General features: G+C 40.9%; 2 protein-coding genes across 10 annotated transcripts in view; one reads left to right on the top strand and one right to left on the bottom strand.

Moving 5' to 3' along the window:
- Positions 1-24,009, bottom strand: part of LanB2 (laminin subunit gamma-1) — a 342,671-nt gene that overhangs the window by 18,287 nt on the left and 300,375 nt on the right. For all 9 annotated transcript variants that reach the window (XM_071656602.1, XM_071656600.1, XM_071656601.1 and 6 more), the window contains 2 exons: positions 11,028-11,199; positions 957-1,214 (listed from right to left, as the gene is read on the bottom strand). In XM_071656602.1, the coding sequence (XP_071512703.1) occupies positions 957-1,214; positions 11,028-11,199 (430 nt within the window). The remainder of the gene's footprint in view (positions 1-956; positions 1,215-11,027; positions 11,200-24,009) is intronic.
- On the top strand, positions 1,114-22,872 carry LOC139745923 (craniofacial development protein 2-like). Its single transcript, XM_071656608.1, has 2 exons — positions 1,114-1,235; positions 16,662-22,872. The coding sequence occupies exon 2, from the start codon at positions 21,200-21,202 to the stop codon at positions 22,262-22,264; it is 1,065 nt and encodes a 354-aa protein (XP_071512709.1). The 5' UTR covers positions 1,114-1,235; positions 16,662-21,199; the 3' UTR covers positions 22,265-22,872.

The following is a 24,009-nucleotide window of genomic DNA, read 5'->3' on the forward strand; positions in this document are numbered from 1 at the left end:
ACTGACTGATGACACACTCCAGCCATACCACTGACTAAGATGTCATCTAACTGCAAAATAAAAGGCCAAATCATGGAACTTTTTTCATATTGTTGAATCAGGAGTGCACCACTACAGCCGAAATTGAATAAGAGAGCATTAATATCATTATCACTTACAAAACTAATCAATGACTGTGATGCAAAAGTTGTAAACTTCTTAGGTCATCAAATTATGTGGGCTAACTCAGTCTAAGCAATCATCAGCCACAGTATCTTTCACAGTGTACTGCATGAATTGTTTGCTATCACAAGAAAACCTAGGAAGTTTATAATAAATGTAAAAAAGTCAGAGAGTCTTTGCTTAATGTTAAAAGTTCAAATCATCATCTTTCCACATAAGTGCAAGAATCACTAACATTTAACATACTTATAATGTATGGAAGAGGATCATTTGATTATAATTTACACATATTCATGTAATACCTCTCCAGTCATGGCCTGACACTGGAGATATGCAGATGGCGCAAACATGCTTGTCTGTAGTGCTATACTGTGAAGAACTAACAAATTAGTTCGTGCTTTCATTGCAAATTTTATTCAAATACAAATATTAGGTTATAAAAAGGCCATTAAAATATCTTCAATTTTTGTTCGTATCACTGAAGGTATCAAATTTCTATGAATCTTTGACAAATTGTTTTTTAATATGTTTTCCCTTTCCAGTCTTGGCTAGGTACCATTAAAAACACAAATGTTCAGTTAATAATTCATGGTTTCAAGAAACTATCAAACTCCTAAATAAGATTTACATAATTACTTCAAAGGAATATGTATGGTTAGATAATGAACAAGTATGAAAAAAAAATACATGAAAACACATGAAAAAAATACATGAACAAGATTAGTTGAGCTCTCTTTGAGTCTTCATATTATCATAAAAATACCAGTGCATGAAAACTATGAACAAAAGATTACCTTCAAGAGCTGTCAGTGTCTCCTTAGCTTCTCTAAGTGTCCTTTCAGCCTTTTTGATTGCATCCTTTGCCTGACCCTCAGCTGTAAAAGTATCTGCCAGGAGCTCTGACGTAATCTGCTGCTGAGCCCAGCCACGCCTCACTAAGTCTGAAGTTTCTTCAAGCTGAGCCTCAACATCTATAATCAGGCTACTACGATCATCCATTAATACTTGTGTCTCAGCCTTCAACCGCTCAGCCTCATGAATGATACCCTCAGCTTAAAGAAAAAGTCATATTAGTAAGTACTGTATTTTCTTTGTAATGGTTCATCTACATGCTTAACCTGTGCCTTAGCTAATCAGAATAAGAGTGGAGCATCCAAGAAGTAGCCCACTATAAGAGATCTTAACATGACAACAGTTATAAATCCATTTTTTAAGAACTGCTTTGGGTTCATGGTATCACCTAAATATCATTTTAACTTACCCATCATTCATGAAACTTTCAGTCAGTTGCCAACAAAGACACCCAAATTCAAGGGCCACTAATTTATATCTGTCATTCATCACAAATATAAAAAGAAGTGCCAGCCTCTGGTAAGTAAGCTCTTTAGGTCTGTCAGTGGTGGGCATGTCCTTAGACATGGACACTTCAGGGGAGTCTTTGGCTAAGTTACAAGCTGTTGGCCGTATGGGCCTGTTACTGCTAAAATGCACTATCTACCTTCTAATTAAAAAAGGATGGACAAATGAATAGGCTTCACACCAGCAGCTTTCCTTTGAAAGGGTTACCGGTTTATGAGTCAATAATGTTAATCAATACACCAAGGGAGTGCCTCATAAGCAAGTATTAATTTATTATTATTATTATTTTGCTTTGTCGCTGTCTCCTGCGTTAGCGAGGTAGCGCAAGGAAACAGATGAAAGAATGGCCCAACCCACCCACATACACATGTATATACATACACGTCCACACACGCACATATACATACCTATACATCTCAATGTATTCATATATATACGCACACAGACATATACATATACATTTACATAATTCATACTGTCTGCCTTTATTCATTCCCATCGCCACCCCGCCACACATGTAATAACAACCCACCTCCCCCGTCATGTGCATGAGGTAGCGCTAGGAAGACAACAAAGGCCCCATTTGTTCACACACAGTCTCTAGCTGTCATGCAATAATGCACCGAAACCACAGCTCCCTTTCCACATCCAGGCCCCACAGAACTTTCCATGGTTTACCCCAGACGCTTCACATGCCCTGTTCAATCCACTAACAGCACGTCAACCCAGGTATACCACATCGTTCCAATTCACTCTACTCCTTGCATACCTTTCACTCTCCTGCATGTTCAGGTCCCGATCACTCAAAATCATTTTCACTCCATCTTTCCACCTCCAATTAGGTCTCCCACTTCTCCTCGTTCCCTCCACCTCAGAACACATATATCCTCTTGGTCAATCTTTCCTCACTCATTCTCTCCATGTGACCAAACCATTTCAAAACACCCTCTTCTGCTCTCTCAACCACACTCTTTTTATTACCACACATCTCTCTTACCCTATTATTACTTACTCAATGAAATCACCTCACACCACATATTGTCCTCAAACATCTCATTTCCAGCACATCCACTCTCCTGCACACAACTCTATCCATAGCTCACGCCTCGCAACCATACAACATAGTTGAAACCACTATTCCTTCAAACATACCCATTTTTGCTTTCCGAGATAATGTTCTCGACTTCCACACATTCTTCAAGACTCCCAGAATTTTCGCCCCCTCCCCCACCCTATAATTAACTTACGCTTCCATGGTACCATCCACTCCCAAATCCACTCCCAGATATCTAAAACACTTCACTTCCTCCAGTTTTTCTCCATTCAAACTTGCCTCCCAATTGACTTGACCCTCAACCCTACTGTACCGAATAACCTTGCTCTTATTCACATTTACTCTCAACTTTCTTCTTTCACACACTTTACCAAGTTCAGTCACCAGCTTCTGCAGTTTCTCACATGAATCAGCCACCAGCGCTGTATCATCAGCAAACAACAACTGACACACTTCCCAAGCTCTCTCATCCACAACAGACTGCATACTTACCTCTCTTTCCAAAACTCTTGCATTCACCTCCTTAACAACCCCTTCCATAAACAAATTAAACAACCATGGAGACATCACACACCCCTGCCGCAAACCTACATTCACTGAGAACCAATCACTTTCCTCTCTTCCTACACGTACACATGCCTTACATCCTCGATAAAAACTTTTCACTGCTTCTAACAACTTGCCTCCCACACCATATATTCTTAATACCTTCCACAGAGCATCTCTATCAACTCTATCATATACCTTCTCCAGATCCATAAATGCTACATACAAATCCATTTGCTTTCCTAAGTATTTCTCACATACATTTTTCAAAGCAAACACCTGATCCACACATCCTCTACCACTTCTGAAACCACACTGCTCTTCCCCAATCTGATGCTCTGTACATGCCTTCACCCTCTCAATCAATACTCTACCATATGATTTACCAGGAATACTCAACAAACTTATACCTCTGTAATTTGAGCACTCACTCTTATCCCCTTTGACTTTGTACAATGGCACTATGCAAGCATTCCGTCAATCCTCAGGCACCTCACCATGAATCACACATACATTAAATAACCTTACCAACCAGTCAACAATACAGTCACCCCCTTTTTTAATAAATTCCACTGCAATACCATCCAAACCCGCTGCCTTGCCGGCTTTCATATTCCGCAAAGCTTTTACTACCTCTTCTCTGTTTACTAACTTATTTTCCCTAACCCTCTCACTTTGCACACCACCTCGACCAAAATACCCTATATCTGCCACTCTATCATCTAACACATTCAACAAACCTTCAAAATACTCACTCCATCTCCTTCTCACATCACCACTACTTGTTATCACCTCCCCATTAGCCCCCTTCACTGAAGTTCCCATTTGTTCCCTTGTCTTACACACATTATTTACCTCCTTCCAAAACATCTTTTTATTCTCCCTAAAATTTAATGATACTCTCTCACCCCAACTCTCATTTGCCCTCTTTTTCACCTCTTGCACCTTCCTCTTGACCTCCTGACTCTTTCTTTTGTACATCTCCCACTCATTTGCATTATTTCCTTGCAAAAATCGTCCAAATGCCTCTCTCTTCTCTTTCACTAATAATCTTACTTCTTCATCCCACCACTCACTACCTTTTCTAATCTGTCCACCTCCCACGCTTCTCATGCCACAAGCATCTTTTGCACAAGCCACCAATGCTTCCCTAAATACATCCCATTCCTCCCCCACTCCCCTTTCCTCCTTTGTTCTCACCTTTTCCCATTCTGTACCCATTCTCTCCTGGTACTTCCTCAGACAAGTCTCCTTCTCAAGCTCACTTACTCTCACCACTCTCTTCACCCTACCATTCTCTCTTCTTTTCTGAAAACCTCTACAAATCTTCACCTTCGCCTCCACAAGATAATGATCAGACATCCCTCCAGTTGCACCTCTCAGCACATTTACATCCAAAAGTATCTCTTTCGTGCGCCTATCAATTAACACGTAATCCAATAACGCTCTCTGGCCATCTCTCCTACTTACATACGTATACTTATGTATATCTCTCTTTTTAAACCACGTATTCCCAATCTCCAGTCATTTTTCAGCACAAAAATGTACAAGCTCTTCCCCATTTCCATTTACAACACTGAACACCCTATGTATACCAATTATTCCCTCACCTGCCACATTACTCACCTATGCCTTCAAATCACCCATCACTATAACCCGGTCTAGTGCATCAAAACCACTAGCACACTCATTCAGCTGCTCCCAAAACACTTGCCTCTCATGATCTTTCTTCTCAAGCCCAGGTGCATATACACCAATAATCACCCATCTCTCTCCATCAACTTTCAGTTTTACCCATATCAATCTAGAGTTTACTTTCTTACACTCTATCACATACTCCCACCACTCCTGTTTCATGAATAGTGCTACTCCTTCCCTTGCTCTTGTCCTCTCACTAACTCCTGACTTTACTCCCAAGACATTCCCAAACCACTCTTCCTCTTTACCCTTGAGCTTCGTTTCACTCAGAGCCAAAACATCCAGGTTCCTTTCCTCAAACATACTACCTATCTCTCCTTTTTTCTCATCTTGGTTACATCCACACACATTTAGACACCCCAATCTTAGACTTCAAGGAGGATGAGCACTCCTTCTTCTGTTTCCCCTTTTAGAAAGTCAAAATACAAGGAGGGGAGGGTTTCTAGCACCCCGCTTCCGTCCCCTTTAGCCGCCTTCTACGACGCGTGAGGAATGCATGGGAAGTATTAATTCTATCTATCTATATCTTTCTGTCATCGTTAACTCCATATCCAATTCCATGGGATGGATGAGGTGTATGCAGCCTTTGAAATCATTGCTGAGCTTCTTTAACCCATGTCCAGTGTACTTGTGAAACACAGACCTCAACACTGTGTTTTTCTTGTTTATTCACTTTTTGCTGCATTGTCAACTGAGGCCACCTCTATATGCAATATTCTTCTACTGCATTCATTCTTAATCAGTTCATTCGCATGCACCCATCTTTTCTGTAGTCTACCTTTTGTCCTTGTACCTTTGACCGTAATATATTTTGCATGTTCTTAACTAACCAATCATCCACAATGTTTTATATAACATACCATCTTAAAAGACTCATTCACGTACCATTCTGAGATTTTCATTCTAACTAAGGAAGTTACTGAATTTGATGTTGCCTGTTTGAGTTTCTTAAATGTTGTGCAGCCTTGAAGGTAGCTAACCACATTCCTTTTGAAAAAAGTTCACTTGTCTTTCCACAATGTTCTCATATATGCAGTAAGCAGGTTGAACAGATGTGGATCCTTGACATTTACACTATTTTCACCTGATATTATCAACTGTATATCTGCCTTCAGTGAACTGGTGTACAGTCAGACTACTCTGCCATTTCAGTAAAAAAAATTACCTATGTATATGTATAGTGAAGGTGAAGACTTGTAGAGGTTTTCAGAAAAGAAGAGAGAATATGGGGGTGAAGAGAGTGGTGAGAGTAAGTGAGCTTGGGAAGGAGACTTGTGTGAGGAAGTACCAGGAGAAACTGAATACAGAATGGAAAAAGGTGAAGACAAAGGAGGTAAGGCGAGTGGGGGAGGAATGGGATGTTTTTAGGGAAGCAGTGATGGCTTGCGCAAAAGATGCTTGTGGCATGAGAAGTGTGGGAGGTGGGTAGATTAGAAAGGGTAGTGAGTGGTGGGATGAAGAAGTAAGATTATTAGTGAAAGAGAATAGAGAGGCACTTGGACGATTTTTGCAGGGAAATAATGCAAATGAGTGGGAGATGTATAAAAGAAAGAGGCAGGAGGTCAAGAGAAAGGTGCAAGAGGTGAAAAAGAGGGCAAATGAGAGTTGGGGTGAGAGATTATCATTAAATTTTAGGGAGAATAAAAAGATGTTTTGGAAGGAGGCAAATAAGTGCATAAGACAAGGGAACAAATGGGAACTTCAGTGAAGGGGGCTAATGGGGAGGGGATAACAAGTAGTGGTGATATGAGAAGGAGATAGAGTGAGTATTTTGAAGGTTTGTTGAATGTGTTTGATGATAGAGTGGCAGATATAGGGTGTTTTGGTTGAGGTGGTGTGCAAAGTGAGAGGGTTAGGGAAAATGATTTGGTAAATAGAGAAGAGGTAGTAAAAGCTTTATGGAAGATGAAAGCCGGCAAAGCAGCAGGTTTGGATGGTATTGCAGTGGAATTTATTAAAAAAGGGGGTGACTGTATTGTTGACTGGTTGGTAAGGTTATTTAATGTGTGTATGATTCATGGTGAGGTGCCTGAGGATTGGCGGAATGCTTGCATAGTGCCATTGTACAAAGGCAAAGGGGATAAGAGTGAGTGTTCAAATCACAGAGGTATAAGTTTGTTGAGTATTCCTGGTAAATTATATGGGAGGGTATTGATTGAGAGGGTGAAGGCATGTACAGAGCATCAGATTCGGGAAGAGCAGTGTGGTTTCAGAAGTGGTAGAGGATGTGTGGATCAGGTGTTTGCTCTGAAGAATGTATGTGAGAAATACTCAGAAAAGCAAATGGATTTGTATGTAGCATTTATGGATCTGGAGAAGGCATATGATGGAGTTGATAGAGATGCTCTGTGGAAGGTATTAAGAATATATGGTGTGGGAAGCAAATTGTTAGAAGCAGTGAAAAGTTTTTATCGAGGATGTAAGGCATGTGTACGTGTAGGAAGAGAGGAAAGTGATTGGTTCTCAGAGGTTTGCGGCAGGGGTGTGTGATGTCTCCATGGTTGTTTAATTTGTTTATGGATGGGGTTGTTAGGGAGGTGAATGCAAGGGTTTTGGAAAGAGGGGCAAGTATGCTGTCTGTTGTGGATGAGAGAGCTTGGGAAGTGTCAGTTATTGTTCGCTGATGATACAGCGCTGGTGGCTGATTCATGTGAAAGACTGCAGAAGCTGATGACTGAGTTTGGTAAAGTGTGTGAAAGAAGAAAGTTGAAAGTAAATGTGAATAAGAGCAAGGTTATTAGGTATAGTAGGGTTGAGGGTCAAAGCAATTGGGAGGTAAGTTTGAATGGAGAAAAACTGGAGGAAGTGAAGTGTTTTAGATATCTGGGAGTGGATTTGGCAGCAGATGGAACCATGGGAGTGGAAGTGAATCATAGGGTGGGGGAGGGGGCGAAAATCCTGGGAGCCTTGAAGAATGTGTGGAAGTCGAGAACATTATCTCGGAAAGCAAAAATGGGTATGTTTGAAGGAATAGTGGTTCCAACAATGTTGTATGGTTGCGAGGCATGGGATATGGATAGAGTTGTGTGGAGGAGGGTGGATGTGCTGGAAATGAGATGCTTGAGGACAATATGTGGTGTGAGGTGGTTTGATCGAGTAAGTAATGATAGGGTAAGAGAGATGTGTGGCAATAAAAAGAGTGTGGTTGAGAGAGCAGAAGAGGGTGTTTTGAAATGGTTTGGTCACATGGAGAGAATGAGTGAGGAAAGATTGACAAAGAGGATATATGTGTCAGAGGTGGAGGGAACAAGGAGAAGTGGGAGACCAAATTGGAGGTGGAAAGATGGAGTGAAAAAGATTTTGAGTGATCGGGGCCTGAACATGCAGGAGGGTGAAAGGCGTGCAAGGAATAGAGTGAATTGGAACGATTTGGTATACCGGGGTCGACGTGCTGTCAATGGATTGAACCAGAGCATGTGAAGCATCTGGGGTAAACCATGGAAAGTTCTGTGGGGCCTGGATGTGGAAAGGGAGCTGTGGTTTCGGTGCATTATCACATGACAGCTAGAGACTGAGTGTGAACGAATGGGGCCTTTGTTGTATTCCTGGCACTTCCTCGTGCACATGAGGGGGAGGGGGTTGTTATTTCATGTGTGGCAGGGTGGCAATGGGAATGAATGAAGGCAGACTATGAATTATGTACATGTGTATATATGTATATGTCTATGTGTGTATATATATATGCATACGTTGAGATGTATATTTGCGTGTGTGGACGTGTATGTATATACATGTGTATGAGGGTGGGTTGGGCCATTCTTTCGTCTGTTTCCTTGCGCTACCTCGCTAACGCGGGAAACAGCGACAAAGCAAAATAAATATAAATAAATAAATATAAATGTATAGTGAAGGATCGATGACTGTTAGTATTTTCTACATGTATATCATGTATACTGACACGAATTTTCAACACATTATATCCAAGTGGACTGAGCATATTGAACTCAAAACTGATAAGTTTATTCTCAAAATGAAAGGATCCCATCCACAATGCTGTGAGATCTTGCATCACCAAAATACCAGTTATAAATGGAAACACACTTGTAGCTATTAACAATGGTTCATTTACATCATCTCCAGACTTTAACCTCATTGATGCATTGTAAAAACCTAACAGCTTTATCAATGGTATCAACTCCCCTCAATCTAAACCTAGTTAGTATATTCAAATCTTGAATTTAATGCTTAAGGGTAATTTTTTCCTCAGTAATATATGCACAAGGCGTAAGGCTAAGAGAGAGGTGTGGGAAAAGTATGATTGAGAGGGCTGAAGAGGATGTGCTAAAATGGTTTGGATGCACAAATTTGGATGTATCAGATGTAGAGGGGACAAGGAAAGAGTGAATAAGATTCTGAGTGCATGAGGTCTGAAAAAGCAGGACAGTGAAAGACACTTATAAGTTAGAATGAACTGGAGCAATGTGGTATATAGGGGGCAGTATGCTGCCAATGGACTGAAACAGGGTATATGAAGCAGCCAAGGGATACCATGGAAAGGTATATGGGGCTTGGTTGTGGATAGGGAGCTGTTGGTTTCACAGCATTACATATGACAGCTACATAATGAATGTGAGCAAATGAGGCATTATCTTTGTTAATGGTGCTATTTACCTTAAAAATTACTCCATATTCCCATCCACTCTTGTATTATCATACTCATTCAAACACAATAATATCCTTATGCCTATTCTTGCCATATTTATGGTATCCAACACTTCCATATATTTAATCCTACCGCTTTATAGCCTACTACTGTCAACAACTCCTCCAGAAACTTCCTTTTCACAGTATTGTTTAACTGACCTATATGTTTAGATACATCCATATTTTGCCATAGTATAGGTCTATTCATTTCCAATCAGTCCAATATGTGCAGGTACCCAGACAAATGTAAAATGTCTTCCCCTGATAATCCAAAACTGCATCTAATTTCCTGAATAAGCTCACTATCATCCATAATGTACTCTCCCTTATCAACACCATAGTCACAGAGTCACTTTTGACCAAGATGATAACTTTTGCCATTCAACAGTATTTCTCCCCTTAAATCCCGATTAACAGCAACTACTTCTGCCTGTTACAGAAACTCCATCAATCAACCTAGCACATTTCTCATTCCACGATCCACTTCTCTATGTTACAAAATACCTCCACTTCTAATACCTTGAACATTACCATCAGTGAAACAAATGATGCTGTCTTTTCATAGTGCATGAATCTTTTCAAGTACAAGAGCCTTAGACTTCTCATTGGCAACATTATGTCTTCTATCCTGTAAAAATACATGGCCCACTTCCCCTTGGATCTGCCTGTTTCCAGCTTACTAATTCATTCCTCATGCACAGAATCATTTACCCACTTATCTCTAAGTATCTTAAATCTTCATATTACATTCCTTTGTCTGATCATGTTTCACAGTTTCTCTGTTGTAGCTTCCCTCCTTAAATAATCCACCTATGCACATTGAAAATTATCCTAAATGCATTATTCTGAATTACTTCTATGGCTTTTTCTTTGGATTGTACCCATTTGTAATTGCACATAATCCCTGAGAAACACCTAACTAATAACTCAATCCATATATAGGGTATAAATAAATTGTTTATGACTCTAGTGGAGGCACCTGTAGCTTTGTGTGTTAAACACTTTAAAAACCTGCACAGTTTCTCTGACTCCTCCATAACATATGTAATATTGTTATTTACTGTCCTTCTATGATGAAATATTACACTGAAATTCTTAGCTTTCTCACCCAATCTAATTCATATATAATCAATGATTATGTAAAACCATGTTTGTTTTGCGAAGGGAAGTGTGTACATTGTTAATTCATATAAATCTGAAGTTCATAATGAAATTTATATATCAAAATTTATTCATTCATATAACAAGCAAAAGCATTTGGTGCAACACAGTAAAAGAAAGGTCATTTCAGCCTGCAGTGTTGGCCATTCATAATACATTCTTGGAAAAACAATAATCATGGTTAATCACAAAACCCTTAGTTTTAGGAAATGAAAGACTGTTCTCTAATTGATCATTCAACAACCATAACTTTACAGAACCTCAGATATAAATAGCCTTGTAGCGAGTCTTTCACTTCAGACAAGTAAATTTTTGTAATTACAATGAAATTTTAAAAAATGTATTTCTGCAACATTTTTGAAGATGTCTTCTTAAATGGTAATACAATTGTTTTGCTTCTTACCTTGAGCCCTCAGTTCAGTTGCATTTATTGGTGGAACAGCAATGCTGGAAGCCTCTGTGCTAATGGCTAGAGCATCACGGTATGTGGCTTTGGCTTGTGTTCGAGATTCATTGGCCACTTGCATTGTTTCTTCAAACAAAGATGAAAGGTCCTGCACTCCAAAGTTCAAGCCCTGTAGAATAACACATCCATAATCTCAGGTTCATCAACGTTTGTAGTAGTATTTCAACTGTCGTTATTTTTTTGCCTGACCAGATAAGATGAAATAAGAAAAGAACAACAGATCCTTCTAAACTGAGAAAGAGAGAAAGAGGATGTGTACCTACAAGTACTATTTTTTCATACTTGAAGGCTGTTCCCTGCATTAGTGAGGTAACATCTGAATAAAAAAAAGACTTTATTCCCTAACATCCATTTTCTAGCCATCATGTGCAATGCATCAAAACCACAGCCCTCTAGCCACAACCAGGCCCCAAAGACCTTTCCATGGTTTCCCTTAACCACTTCACATTCCTTCGTTCAGTCCCCTGACAGCACATCGACCCCTCTTTACTAAAAATTGAATTCACTGTACTCTATGCTCATCTTTCACCTCCCTGAATGCTCAGGCCTCAATAAATCAAAATCTTTTCACTCCATCTATCCATCTCCAATTTGTTCTCCCCATAAGTCAAGTCCCCTCCACCTCTGACACACATATCCTCTTTGTCAACCTCTCCTCACTCATTCTCTGCATATGTTCAAGCCATTTCAGCACATCCTCTTCAGCTCTCTTAACCACATTCTTTTTATTACCACACACACCTCTCTCTTACCCTTTTATTATTTATTTGATAAAACCACCTCATACAACATGTTCTCACGTTCCTTTCCTAACTCTTTCACCCTCTTCTGCACATCCTCATCTATAGTAAATGCCTCTCATCCATACAAAATTGTTGGGACTACTACATATAATTTCAAATATACCAAATTTCACCCTCCTAGACGCATTCCTCACGTGTCATAGAAGGCGACTAAAGGGGATGGGAGCAGGGGGGCTAGAAACCCTCCCCCCTTGTATTTCAACTTTCTAAAAGGGGAAACAGAAGGAGTCACGCAGGGAGTGCTCATCCTCCTCAAAGGCTCAGACTGGGGTGTCTAAATGTGTGTGGATGTAACCAAGATGAGAAAAAAGGAGAGATAGGTAGTATGTTTGAGGAAAGGAACCTGGATGTTTTGGCTCTGAAATAAATGAAGCTCAAGGGTAAAGGGGAAGACTGGTTTGGGAGTGTCTTTGGAGTAAAGTCAGGAGTTAGTGAGAGGACAAGGGCAATGGAAGGAGTAGCACTACTGAAACAGGAGTGGTGGGAGTATGTGATAAAGTGTAAGAAAGTAAACTCTAGACTGATATGGGTAAAACTGAAAGTGGATGGAAAGAGATGGGTGATTATTGGTGCATATGCACCTGGACATGAGAAGAAAGATCATGAGGCAAGTGTTTTGGGAGCAGCTGAGTGAGTGTGTTAGTAGTTTTGATGCACAAGACTGGGTTATAGTGATGGGTGATTTGAATGCAAAGGTAAGTAATGTGGCAGTTGAGGGAATAATTGGTGTACAAGGGGTGTTCAGTGTTGTGAATGGAAATGGTGAAGAGCTTGTAGATTTATGTGCTGAAACAGGACTGGTGGTTGGGAATACCTGGTTTAAAAAGAGAGATATACATAAGTATACGTCTGTAAGTAGAAGAGGTGGCCAGAGAGCGTTACTAGATTGTGTGTTAATTGATAGGCACACGGAAGAGAGACTTTTGGATGTTAATGTGCTGAGAGGTGCAACTGGAGGGATGTCTGATCATTATCTTGTGGAGGTGAAGGTGAAGATTTGTAGAGGTTTTCAGAAAAGAAGAGAGAATGTTGGGGTGAAGTGAGTGGTGAGAGTAAGTGAGCTTGGGAAAGAGACTTATGTGAGGAAATTCCAGGAGAGACTGAGTACAGAATGGAAAAAGGTGAGAACAAAGGACGTAAGGGGAGTGGGGGAGGAATGGGATGTATTTAGGGAAGCAGTGATGGATTGCGCAAAAGATGCTTGTGGCATGGGAAGCGTGGGAGGTGGGCAGATTAGAAAGGGTTGTGAATGGTGGGATGAAGAAGGAAGATTATTAATGAAAAAGAAAAGAGAGGCATTTGGATGATTTTTGCAGGGAAATAATGCAAATGACTGGGAGATGTATAAAAGAAAGAGGCAGGCCAAGAGAAAGGTGCTAGGGGTGAAAAAGAGGGCAAATGCGAGTTAGGGTGAGAGAGTATCATTAAATTTTAGGGAGAATAAAAAGATGTTTTGGAAGGAGGTAAATAAAGTGCGTAAGACAAGGGAACAAATGGGAACTTCAGTGAAGGGGGCAAATGGGGAGGTGATAACAAGTAGTGGTGATGTGAGAAGATGGAGTGAGTATTTTGAAGGTTTATTGAATGTGTTTGATGATAAACTGGCAGATATAGGGTGTTTTGGTCGAAGTGGTGTGCAAAGTGAGAGGGTTAGGGAAAATTATTTGGTAGACAGAGAAGAGGTAGTAAAAGCTTTGCGGATGATGAAAGCCAGCAAAGCAGCGGGTTTGGATGGTATTGCAGTGGAATTTATTAAAAAATGGGGTGACTGTATTGTTGACTGGTTGGTAATGTTATTTAATGTATGTATGATTCATGGTGAGGTGCCTGAGGATTGGCAGAAAGCTTGCATACTGCCACTGTACAAAGGCAAAGGGGATAAAAGTGAGTACTCAAATTACAGATGTATAAGTTTGTTGAGCATTCCTGGGAAATTATATGGGAGGGTATTGATTGAGAGGGTGAAGGCATATACAGAGCATCAGATTGGGGAAGAGCAGTGTGGTTTCAGAAGTGGTAGAGGATGTGTGGATCAGGTGTTTGTTTTGAAGAATATATGTGAGAAATACTTAGAAAAGCAAATGGATTTGTATGTAGCATTTATGGATATGGAGAAGGCATATGATAGAGTTGATAGAGATGCTCTGTGCAAGGTATTAAGAATATATGGTGTGGGAGGCAAGTTGTTAGAAGCAGTGAAAAGTTTTTATTGAGGATGTAAGGCATGTGTACGAGTAGGAAGAGAGGAAATTGATTGGTTCTCAGTGAATGTTGGTTTGCGGCAGGGGTGTGTGATGTCTCCATGGTTGTTTTTTTGTTTATGGATGGGGTTGTTAGGGAGGTAAATGCAAGAGTTTTGGAAAGAGGGGCAAGTATGCAGTCTGTTGTGGATGAGAGAGCTTGGGAAGGGAGTCAGTTGTTGTTCGCTGATGATACAGCGCTGGTGGCTGATTCATGTGAGAAACTGCAGAAGCTGGTGACTGAGTTTGATAAAGTGTGTGAAAGAAGAAAGCTGAGAGTAAATGTGAATAAGAGCAAGGTTATTAGGTACAGTAGGGTTGAGTAACAAGTCAATTGGGAGGTAAGTTTGAATGGAGAAAAACTGGAGGAAGTGAAGGGTTTTAGATATCTGGGAGTGAATTTGGCAGCGGATGGAACCATGGAAGCAGAAGTGAATCATAGGGTGGGGGAAGGGGCGAAGGTTCTAGGAGCTTTGAAAAATGTGTGGAAGTCAAGAACGTTGTCTTGGAAAGCAAAAATTGTTATGTTTGAAGGAATAGTGGTTCCAACAATGTTATACGGTTGTGAGGTGTGAGCTATAGCTAGAGTTGTGCGGAGGTGGGTGGATGTGCTGGAAATTATATTTTTGAGGACAATATGTGGTGTGAGGTGGTTTGATCGAGTAAGTAATGAAAGTGTAAAAGAGATGTGTGGTAATAAAAGGAGTGTGGTTGAGAGAGCAGAAGAGACTGTTTTAAAATAGTTTGGTCACATGGGGAGAATGAGTGAGGAAAGACTGACAAAGAGGATATATGTGTCAGAGGTGGAGGGAACAAGGAGAAGTGGGAGACCAAATTGGAGGTGGAAAGATGGAGTGAAAAAGATTTTGAGTGATTGGGGCCTGAAAATGCAGGAGGGTGAAAGGCGTGCAAGGAATAGAGTGAATTGGAACAATGTGGTATACCGGGATCGACATGCTGTCAGTGGATTGAACCAGGGAATGTGAAAGGTTTGGGGTAAACCATGGGAAGTTTTCTGGGGCCCGGATGTGGAAAGGGAGCTGTGGGGTCGGTGCATTATACACGACAGCTATAGACTGAGTGTGAACGAATGTGGCCTTTGTTGTCTTTCCCTAGCGCTACCTTGCGCACATGCAAGGGGTGGGGGTTGTCATTTCATGTGAGGCGGGGTATCGACGGGAATGAATAAGGACAGACAGTATGAATTATGTACATGTGTATATATGTATATGTCTGTGTGTATATTTATGTGTATGTTGAGATGTACAGGGTACCCACTCTTTTACTGACATAAAATTCAAGGCTTTTTCCAGGGTATTTCCAGGATCTGTAAATGTTTTCCAGGATATTTTCTACAGGGTTTTCACCCCACTTAATCATAAATGGACTTCAATGGACAAACCATCTGGATAACACTGATCATTGGTTTGTGTTTGTTCTATTGAACACATTTATAACTTTGTTACCATGTTAGTTCTAATGATTTAGGATTGGACTTGTATTTTGTATTGACAGGACTATCAAGAGCTTTCTGTATGAGGCTGGCTCTCAATGCTTTATAAGCCACAAGATGACCAATTTGCATGATACAGAAATTTTCTGACTCAGCACTGTGACTAAGGCCATTTACCTAAAATATTGGAAATCTATAGCATTCAAAGGATTTCCATAAAGATCACCATTATTCTAAGTTTGGTAATAATTCATTTTCATCAACCATACTCTCAATTCTTGATATTAATAAGTACATGATGCTACTTCTTGGATAATCACAAAGTTATGACTCAAAACTTCAACTAGTTTTCAATGGTTAGTGTCTTCCTATTGTACATGTATATTCTATATTCTTTATAAATTATTACTTGGACCGTGTACAGCTCAAACCAAATCCAGAGAAGGATTTTGAATCAATATTGCTGAATAGACTGAATTGGCATTATGGATTAAAAAAATTCTTGGCAATATGCACAACTTAATTTATAGTATTCCAATCTGCATACAAAGTTTCATGAATTCGGTTCTTTTGTGATGGACAGATAGGACAGACACAATTGTATTCGTACCCACTTAGTGGGCAAACATAATTCATAACCACAAAGACACAAAGTTTCCTACATGTACTTTGAGCATGCTTATTGCAGATGCGATATTTATAAAAATTTCGCAGTCTTTGAATGTATTTGTATTTAACGATATTGCATTGGGAAAAAAGACTTTAACCCAATCTGAGTTAATAAGAGTTGACTTTGCAAATGAGAAGCACGTTTTTTTCAAAAAACTGGCCATCACGATCATTATTAACCATTGCTTTCATTACTCCATAACAGATGTGAGCAAGCGCTATCGAGACCGCGATTTCAGTTCAATTCGTACCATACAACTCGCCCCACAAAAAAGCCGCAATGTAGTAATAAAGTATATTCAGGGTACGAAAGCGAGGGATGAATGAGGCCCAAGGGAAGTAACCTTTTCCTAACTTTCGTTTCAAGGGTTTTTCCCGGATATTTTCAATTTTATGCGTTTTCCAGGCCTTTTCCTGACTGGGAGGACCTCAAATAAAATTCCCGGGTTTTTCCCGGTGGCGTGGGATCCCTGGATGTATAGGTATGTATATGTGCGTGTGTGGACGTGTATGTATATACATGTGTATGTGGGTGGGTTGGGCCATTCTTTCGTCTGTTTCCTTGTGCTACCTCGCTAACGCGGAAGACAGCAACAAAGTATAAAAAGAAAAATAAATTCACCCTCCTAGACAATGACCTCTCAGTATACACATTTTTCAATGTTCCACATACTTTTGATAAGATTCTGCCAATAGGCTGGCTTGTGTGTAGCACAGTACATAATCATCATTCCTGGCTTCATCTGGTAACAATTTCAATCATTTATCAAGGTATATTCTTTTTGTAGTTGTACCAAGCAGAAGTGAAGGATACAGTTATGCCCAAATTGTTAATGTTACCACAATGATGAGATACAGTATTTTGAAATCCAAATGAAAAATATGAACAAAATTTGGAGAGATCTCATTTTTTTCTTTCAAGCACGCTCACTGTGCTTAGTACAAATCTACAGCTGAAATATGGTTTGTAGGTCATTAAGCCCAATTATTAATTATTTACACGACTACATTTTTAAAATGTGGCTATGTTTGAAGGAATAGTGGTTCCAACAATGTTTTATGGTTGCGAGGCATGGGCTATGGATAGAGTTGTGCAAAGGAGGGTGGATGTGCTGGAAATGAGATGTTTGAGGACAATATGTGGTGTGAGGTGGTTTGATCGAGTAAGTAATGTAAGGGTAAGAGAGATGTCTGGAAATAAAAAGAGCATGGTTGAGAGAGCAGAAGAGGATGTTTTGAAATGGTTTGGGCACATGGAGAGAATGAGTGAGGAAAGATTGACCAAGAGGATATATGTGTAGGAGGTGGGGGGAACGAGGAGAAGTGGGAGACCAAATTGGAGGTGGAAAGATGGAGTGAAAAAGATTTTGAGTGATCGGGGCCTGAACATGCAGGAGGGTGAAAAGCGGGCAAGGAATAGAGCGAATTGGATCAATGTGGTATACCAGGGTCGACGTGCTGTCAATGGATTGAATCAGGGCATGTGAAGTGTCGGGGTAAACCATGGAAAGCTCTGAGGGGCCTGGATGTGGAAAGGGAGCTGTGGTTTCGGGCATTATTGCATGACAGCTAGAGACTGAGTGTGTACGAATAGGGCCTTTGTGGTCTTTTACTAGCGCTACCTTGCACACATGAGGGGGGAGGGGGATGTTATTCCATGTGTGGCGGGGTGGCGAAGGGAATCAATAAAGGCAGACAGTGTGAATTGTGTGCATGTGTATATGTGTATGTGTCTGTGTGTGTATATATGTGTACATTGAGATGTATGGGTATGTATATTTGTGTGTGTGGACGTGTATGTATATACATGTGTATGGGGGTGGGTTGGGCCATTTCTTTCGTCTGTTTCCTTGCGCTACCTCGCAAACGCGGGAGACAGCGACAAAGCAAAATAAATAAATAAATAAATATTTTTAAGACTCTCCAATTATTCAAATTGTATTCACTGGGCATCTCTTGGCTAAGGGAAGCATTAAGAGAGATTTTCCACAGTTCTTTCAAGTATAGGATATATCATGATATACTTCAGTGTATTACACACAACAGCTAGAGACTGAGTGTGAACGAGTGTGGCCTTTTTTGTCTGTTTTTTCTGGCGCTACCTCACTGAAGCGGGGGTAGCCATGCTATTTCCTGTGTGGTGGAGTAGCGACAGGAATGGATGAAGGCAAGCAAGCATGAATATGTACATATGTATATATATGTATGTATGTACATGCTGAGGAAAGTGATTGGTTCCCAGTGAATGTCGGTTTGCGGCAAGTGTGTGTGATGTCTCCATGGTTGTTTAATTCATCTATGGATGGGTGGTTAGGGAGGTAAATGCAAGAGTTTAAGAGGGGCAAGTATGCAGTCTGTTCTGAATGAGAGGGCTTGTAAAGTGAGTCAGTTGTTGTTCGCTGACGATACAGTGCTGGTGGCAGATTCGGGTGACAGACTACAGAAGTTGGTGACTGAGTTTGGTAAAGTGTGTGAAGGAAGAAAGATTAGAGTAAAGGCAAATAAGAGCAAGGTTATTAGGTTCAGTAGGGTTAAGAGACAAGTTAACTGGGATGTAAGTTTGAATGGAGAAAAACTGGAGAAAGTGAAGTGTTTTTGAAGTGGTAGTGGATTTAGCAATGGATGGAACCATGGAAGCGGAAGTGAGTCACACGGTGGGGGAGGGGGCAAAGGTTCTGGAAGTGTTGAAGAATGTGTGGAAGGGGAGAACATTATCTTGGTAATGAAAAATGGGTTGAAATGGTTTGGTCACATACAGAGAATGAGTGAGGAAAGATTGACAAAGAGGATATATGTGTCAGAGGTGGAGGGAACGAGGAGAAGCAGGAGACCTAACTGGAGGTGGTAGGAAGGAGTGAAAAAGATTTTGAGCGATCAGTACCTAAACATGTAGAAGGATGCAAGGAATACAGTGAATTGGAACTATGTGGTATACTGGGGTCAACGTGATGTCAGTGGATTGAACCAGGGCATGTGAAGCATCAGGTAAACCATGAAAAGTTTTCTGGGGCCTAGATGTGGAAAGAGAGCTGTGGTTTTGGTGCATTACACATGAGAACTAGAGACTGAGTGTGAATGAAAGTGGCAATTCTTGTCTTTTTCTAGCGCAACCTCGCGGGCGGGCAGGTGGTTGGGCCGAAGGGGGGGGTGCTATTTCATGTCTGGCGGGGTAGTGACAGGAATGGATGAAGGCAGCTAGTATGATTATGTACATGTGTATATATCATACAAACCTCCAACAGCCAGGATCGAACCCGGGACCCCTGTGGAAGAGGCAGACATGCTAACCGCTAGGCTATGGGACTGTATAATAGGAAACAACTATTCGAAATACTAAGAAGGTGCGCGTTCATATGCACTTTATTCGTATGTGTATATATGTATATGTCTGTGTATGTATATGTTTGTATATGAGGAAATGTATAGGTATGTATATGTGCATGTGTTGCCATTTATGTATATAGATGTGTATGTGTGTGGGTTGGTCCATTCTTTCGCCTGTTTGCTTGCACTACCTTGCTAACGCGAGAGACAGCGATTAAGTATAATGGATATAAAGAATACTTCCCACGCATTCCTCACGTGTCATAAAAGGTGACTAAAGGGGATGGGAGCAGGGGGCTAGAAACTCTCCTCTCCTTGTATTTTAACTTTCTAAAAGGGGAAACAGAAGGAGTAATGCAGGGAGTGCTCATCCTCCTCGAAGGCTCAGATTGGGGTGTCTAAATGTGTGTGGATGTAACCAAGATGAGAAAAAAGGAGAGATAGGTAGTATATTTGAGGAAAGGAACCTGGACGTTTTGGCTCTGAGTGAAACGAAGCTCAAGGGTAAAGGGGAAGAGTGGTTTGGGAATGTTTTAGGAGTAAAGTCACGGGTCGGTGAGAGGACAAGAGCAAGGGAAGGAGTACCACTACTCCTGAGACAGGAGTCGTGGGAGTAAGTGATAGATTGTAAGAATGTAAACTCTAAATTGATATTGGGTAAAACTGAAAGTGAATTGAGAGAGATGGGTGGTTACTGCTGCCTATGCACCTGGGCATGAGAAGAAAGATTATGAGAGGCAAGTGTTTTGGGAGCAGCTGAGTGAGTGTGTTAGTAGTTTTGATGCACGAGACCATGTTATAGTGATGGGTGATTTGAATGCAAAGGTGAGTAATGTGGCAGTTGAGGGAATAATTGGTGTACATGGGGTGTTCAGTGTTGAAAATAGAAATGGTGAAGAGCTTCTAGAATTATGTGCTGGTAAAGGACTGGTGATTGGGAATACCTGGTTTAAAAAGAGAGATATACATAAGTATACATATGTAAGTAGGAGAGATGGCCAGAGAGCGTTATTGGATTATGTGTTAATTGATAGGCATGTGAAAGAAAGACTTTTGGATGTTTATGTGCTGAGAGGTGCAACTGGAGGGATGTCTGATCATTATCTTGTGGAGGCGAAGGTGAAGATTTGTAGAGGTGTTCAGAAAAGAAAACAGAATGTTGAGGTGAAGAGAGTGGTGAGAGTAAGTGAGCTTGGGAAGGAGACTTGTGCGAGGAAGTACTAGGAGAGACTGAGTGCAAAATGGAAAAAGGTGAGAGCAAAGGATGTAAGGGGAGTGGGGGAGGATTGGGATGTATTTAGGGAAGCAGGGATGGCTTGCACAAAAGATACTTGTGGCATGAGAAGCGTGGGAGGTGGGCAGATTAGAAAGGGTAGTGAGTGGTGGGATGAAGAAGTAAGATTGCTAGTGAAAGAGAAGAGATAGACATTTGGACGATTTTTGCAGGGAAATAGTGCAAATAAGTGGGAGATGTATAAAAGAAAGAGGCAGAAGGTTAAGAGAAAGGTGCAAGAGGTGAAAAAAGAGGGCAAATGAGACTTGGGGTGAGAGAGTATCATTAAATTTTAGGGAGAATAAAAAGAAATCCTCCCCTCCTTGTATTTTTTTTAACTTTCTAAAATGGGAACCAGAAGAAGGAGTCACACGGGGAGTGCTCATCCTCCTCGAAGGCTCAGACTGGGGTGTCAAAATGTGTGTGGATGTAACCAAGATGTGAAAAAAGGAGAGATAGGTAGTATGTTTGAGGAAAGGAACCTGGATGTTTTGGCTCTTAGTGAAACGAAGCTCAAGGGTAAAGGGGAAGAGTGGTTTGGGAATGTCTTGGGAGTAAAGTCAGGGGTTAGTGAGAGGACAATAGCAAGGGAAGGAGTAGCAGTACTCCTGAAACAGGAGTTGTGGGAGTATGTGATAGAATGTAAGAAAGTCAATTCTAGATTAATATGGGTAAAACTGAAAGTTGATGGAGAGAGATGGGTGATTATTGGTGCATATGCACCTGGGCATGAGAAGAAAGATCATGAGAGGCAAGTGTTTTGGGAGCAGCTGAATGAGCGTGTTAGTGGTTTTGATGCACGAGACCGGGTTATAGTGATGGGTGATTTGAATGCAAAGGTGAGTAATGTGGCAGTTGAGGGAATAATTGGTATACATGGGGTGTTCAGTGTTGTAAATAGAAATGGTGAAGAGTTTGTAGATTTATGTGCTGAAAAAGGACTGGTGATTGGGAATACCTGGTTTAAAAAGCGAGATATACATAAGTATACGTATGTAAGTAGGAGAGATGGCCAGAGAGCGTTATTGGATTACGTGTTAATTGACAGGCGCGCGAAAGTGAGACTTTTGGATGTTAATGTGCTGAGAGGTGCAACTGGAGGGATGTCTGATCATTATCTTGTGGAGGCTAAGGTGAAGATTTCTATGGGTTTTCAGAAAAGAAGAGTGAATGTTGGGGTGAAGAGGGTGGTGAGAGTAAGTGAGCTTGGGAAGGAGACTTGTGTGAGGAAGTACCAGGAGAGACTGAGTACAGAATGGAAAAAGGTGAGAACAATGGAAGTAAGGGGAGTGGGGGAGGAATGGGATGTATTTAGGGAATCAGTGATGGATTGCACAAAAGATGCTTGTGGCATGAGAAGAGTGGGAGGTGGGTTGATTAGAAAGGTTGTGAGTGGTGGGATGAAGAAGTAAGATTATTAGTGAAAGAGAAGAGAGAGGCATTTGGACGATTTTTGCAGGGAAAAAATGCAATTGAGTGGGAGATGTATAAAAGAAAGAGACAGGAGGTCAAGAGAAAGGTGCAAGAGGTGAAAAAGAGGGCAAATGAGAGTTGGGGTGAGAGATTTTAATTAAATTTTAGGGAGAATAAAAAGATGTTCTGGAAGGAGGTAAATAAAGTGCATAAGACAAGGGAGCAAATGGGAACTTCAGTGAAGGGCGCAAATGGGGAGGTGATAACAAGTAGTGGTGATGTGAGAAGGAGATGGAGTGAGTATTTTGAAGGTTTGTTGAATGTGTTTGATGATAGAGTGGCAGATATAGGGTGTTTTGGTCGAGGTGGTGTGCAAAGTGAGAGGGTTAGGGAAAATGATTTGGTAAACAGAGAAGAGGTAGTAAAAGCTTTGCGGAAGATGAAAGCCGGCAAAGCAGCAGGTTTGGATGGTATTGCAGTGGAATTTATTAAAAAAGGGGGTGACTGTATCATTGACTGGTTGGTAAGGTTATTTAATGTATGTATGACTCATGGTGAGGTGCCTGAGGATTGGCGGAATGCGTGCATAGTGCCATTGTACAAAGGCAAAGGGGATAAGAGTGAGTGCTCAAATTACAGAGGTATAAGTTTGTTGAGTATTCCTGGTAAATTATATGGGAGGGTATTGATTGAGAGGGTGAAGGCATGTACAGAGCATCAGATTGGGGAAGAGCAGTGTGGTTTCAGAAGTGGTAGAGGATGTGTGGATCAGGTGTTTGCTTTGAAGAATGTATGTGAGAAATACTTAGAAAAGCAAATGGATTTGTATGTAGCATTTATGGATCTGGAGAAGGCATATGATAGAGTTGATAGAGATGCTCTGTGGAAGGTATTAAGAAAATATGGTGTGGGAGGCAAGTTGTTAGAAGCAGTGAAACGTTTTTATCGAGGATGTAAGGCATGTGTACGTGTAGGAAGAGAGGAAAGTGATTGGTTCTCAGTGAATGTAGGTTTGCGGCAGGGATGTGTGATGTCTCCATGGCTGTTTAATTTGTTTATGGATGGGGTTGTTAGGGAGGTGAATGCAAGAGTTTTGGAAAGAGGGGCAAGTATGAAGTCTGTTGGGGATGAGAGAGCTTGGGAAGTGAGTCAGTTGTTGTTCGCTGATGATACAGCGCTGGTGGCTGATTCATGTGAGAAACTGCAGAAGCTGGTGACTGAGTTTGGTAAAGTGTGTGAAAGAAGAAAGTTAAGAGTAAATGTGAATAAGAGCAAGGTTATTAGGTACAGTAGGGTTGAGGGTCAAGTCAATTGGGAGGTAAGTTTGAATGGAGAAAAACTGGAGGAAGTAAAGTGTTTTAGATATCTGGGAGTGGATCTGGCAGTGGATGGAACCATGGAAGCGGAAGTGGATCATAGGGTTAGGGAGGGGCAAAAATCCTGGGAGCCTTGAAGAATGTGTGGAAGTCGAGAACATTATCTTGGAAAGCAAAAAAATTGGTATGTTTGAAGGAATAGTGGTTCCAACAATGTTGTATGGTTGCGAGGCGTGGGCTATGGATAGAGTTGTGCGCAGGAGGATGGATGTGCTGGAAATGAGATGTTTGAGGACAATGTGTGGTGTGAGGTGGTTTGATCGAGTAAGTAACGTAAGGGTAAGAGAGATGTGTGGAAATAAAAAGAGCGTGGTTGAGAGAGCAGAAGAGGGTGTTTTGAAATGGTTTGGGCACATGGAGAGAATGAG

Source organism: Panulirus ornatus, chromosome 63, assembly GCF_036320965.1.
Source record: "Panulirus ornatus isolate Po-2019 chromosome 63, ASM3632096v1, whole genome shotgun sequence".
Lineage (NCBI taxonomy): Eukaryota > Metazoa > Arthropoda > Malacostraca > Decapoda > Palinuridae > Panulirus > Panulirus ornatus.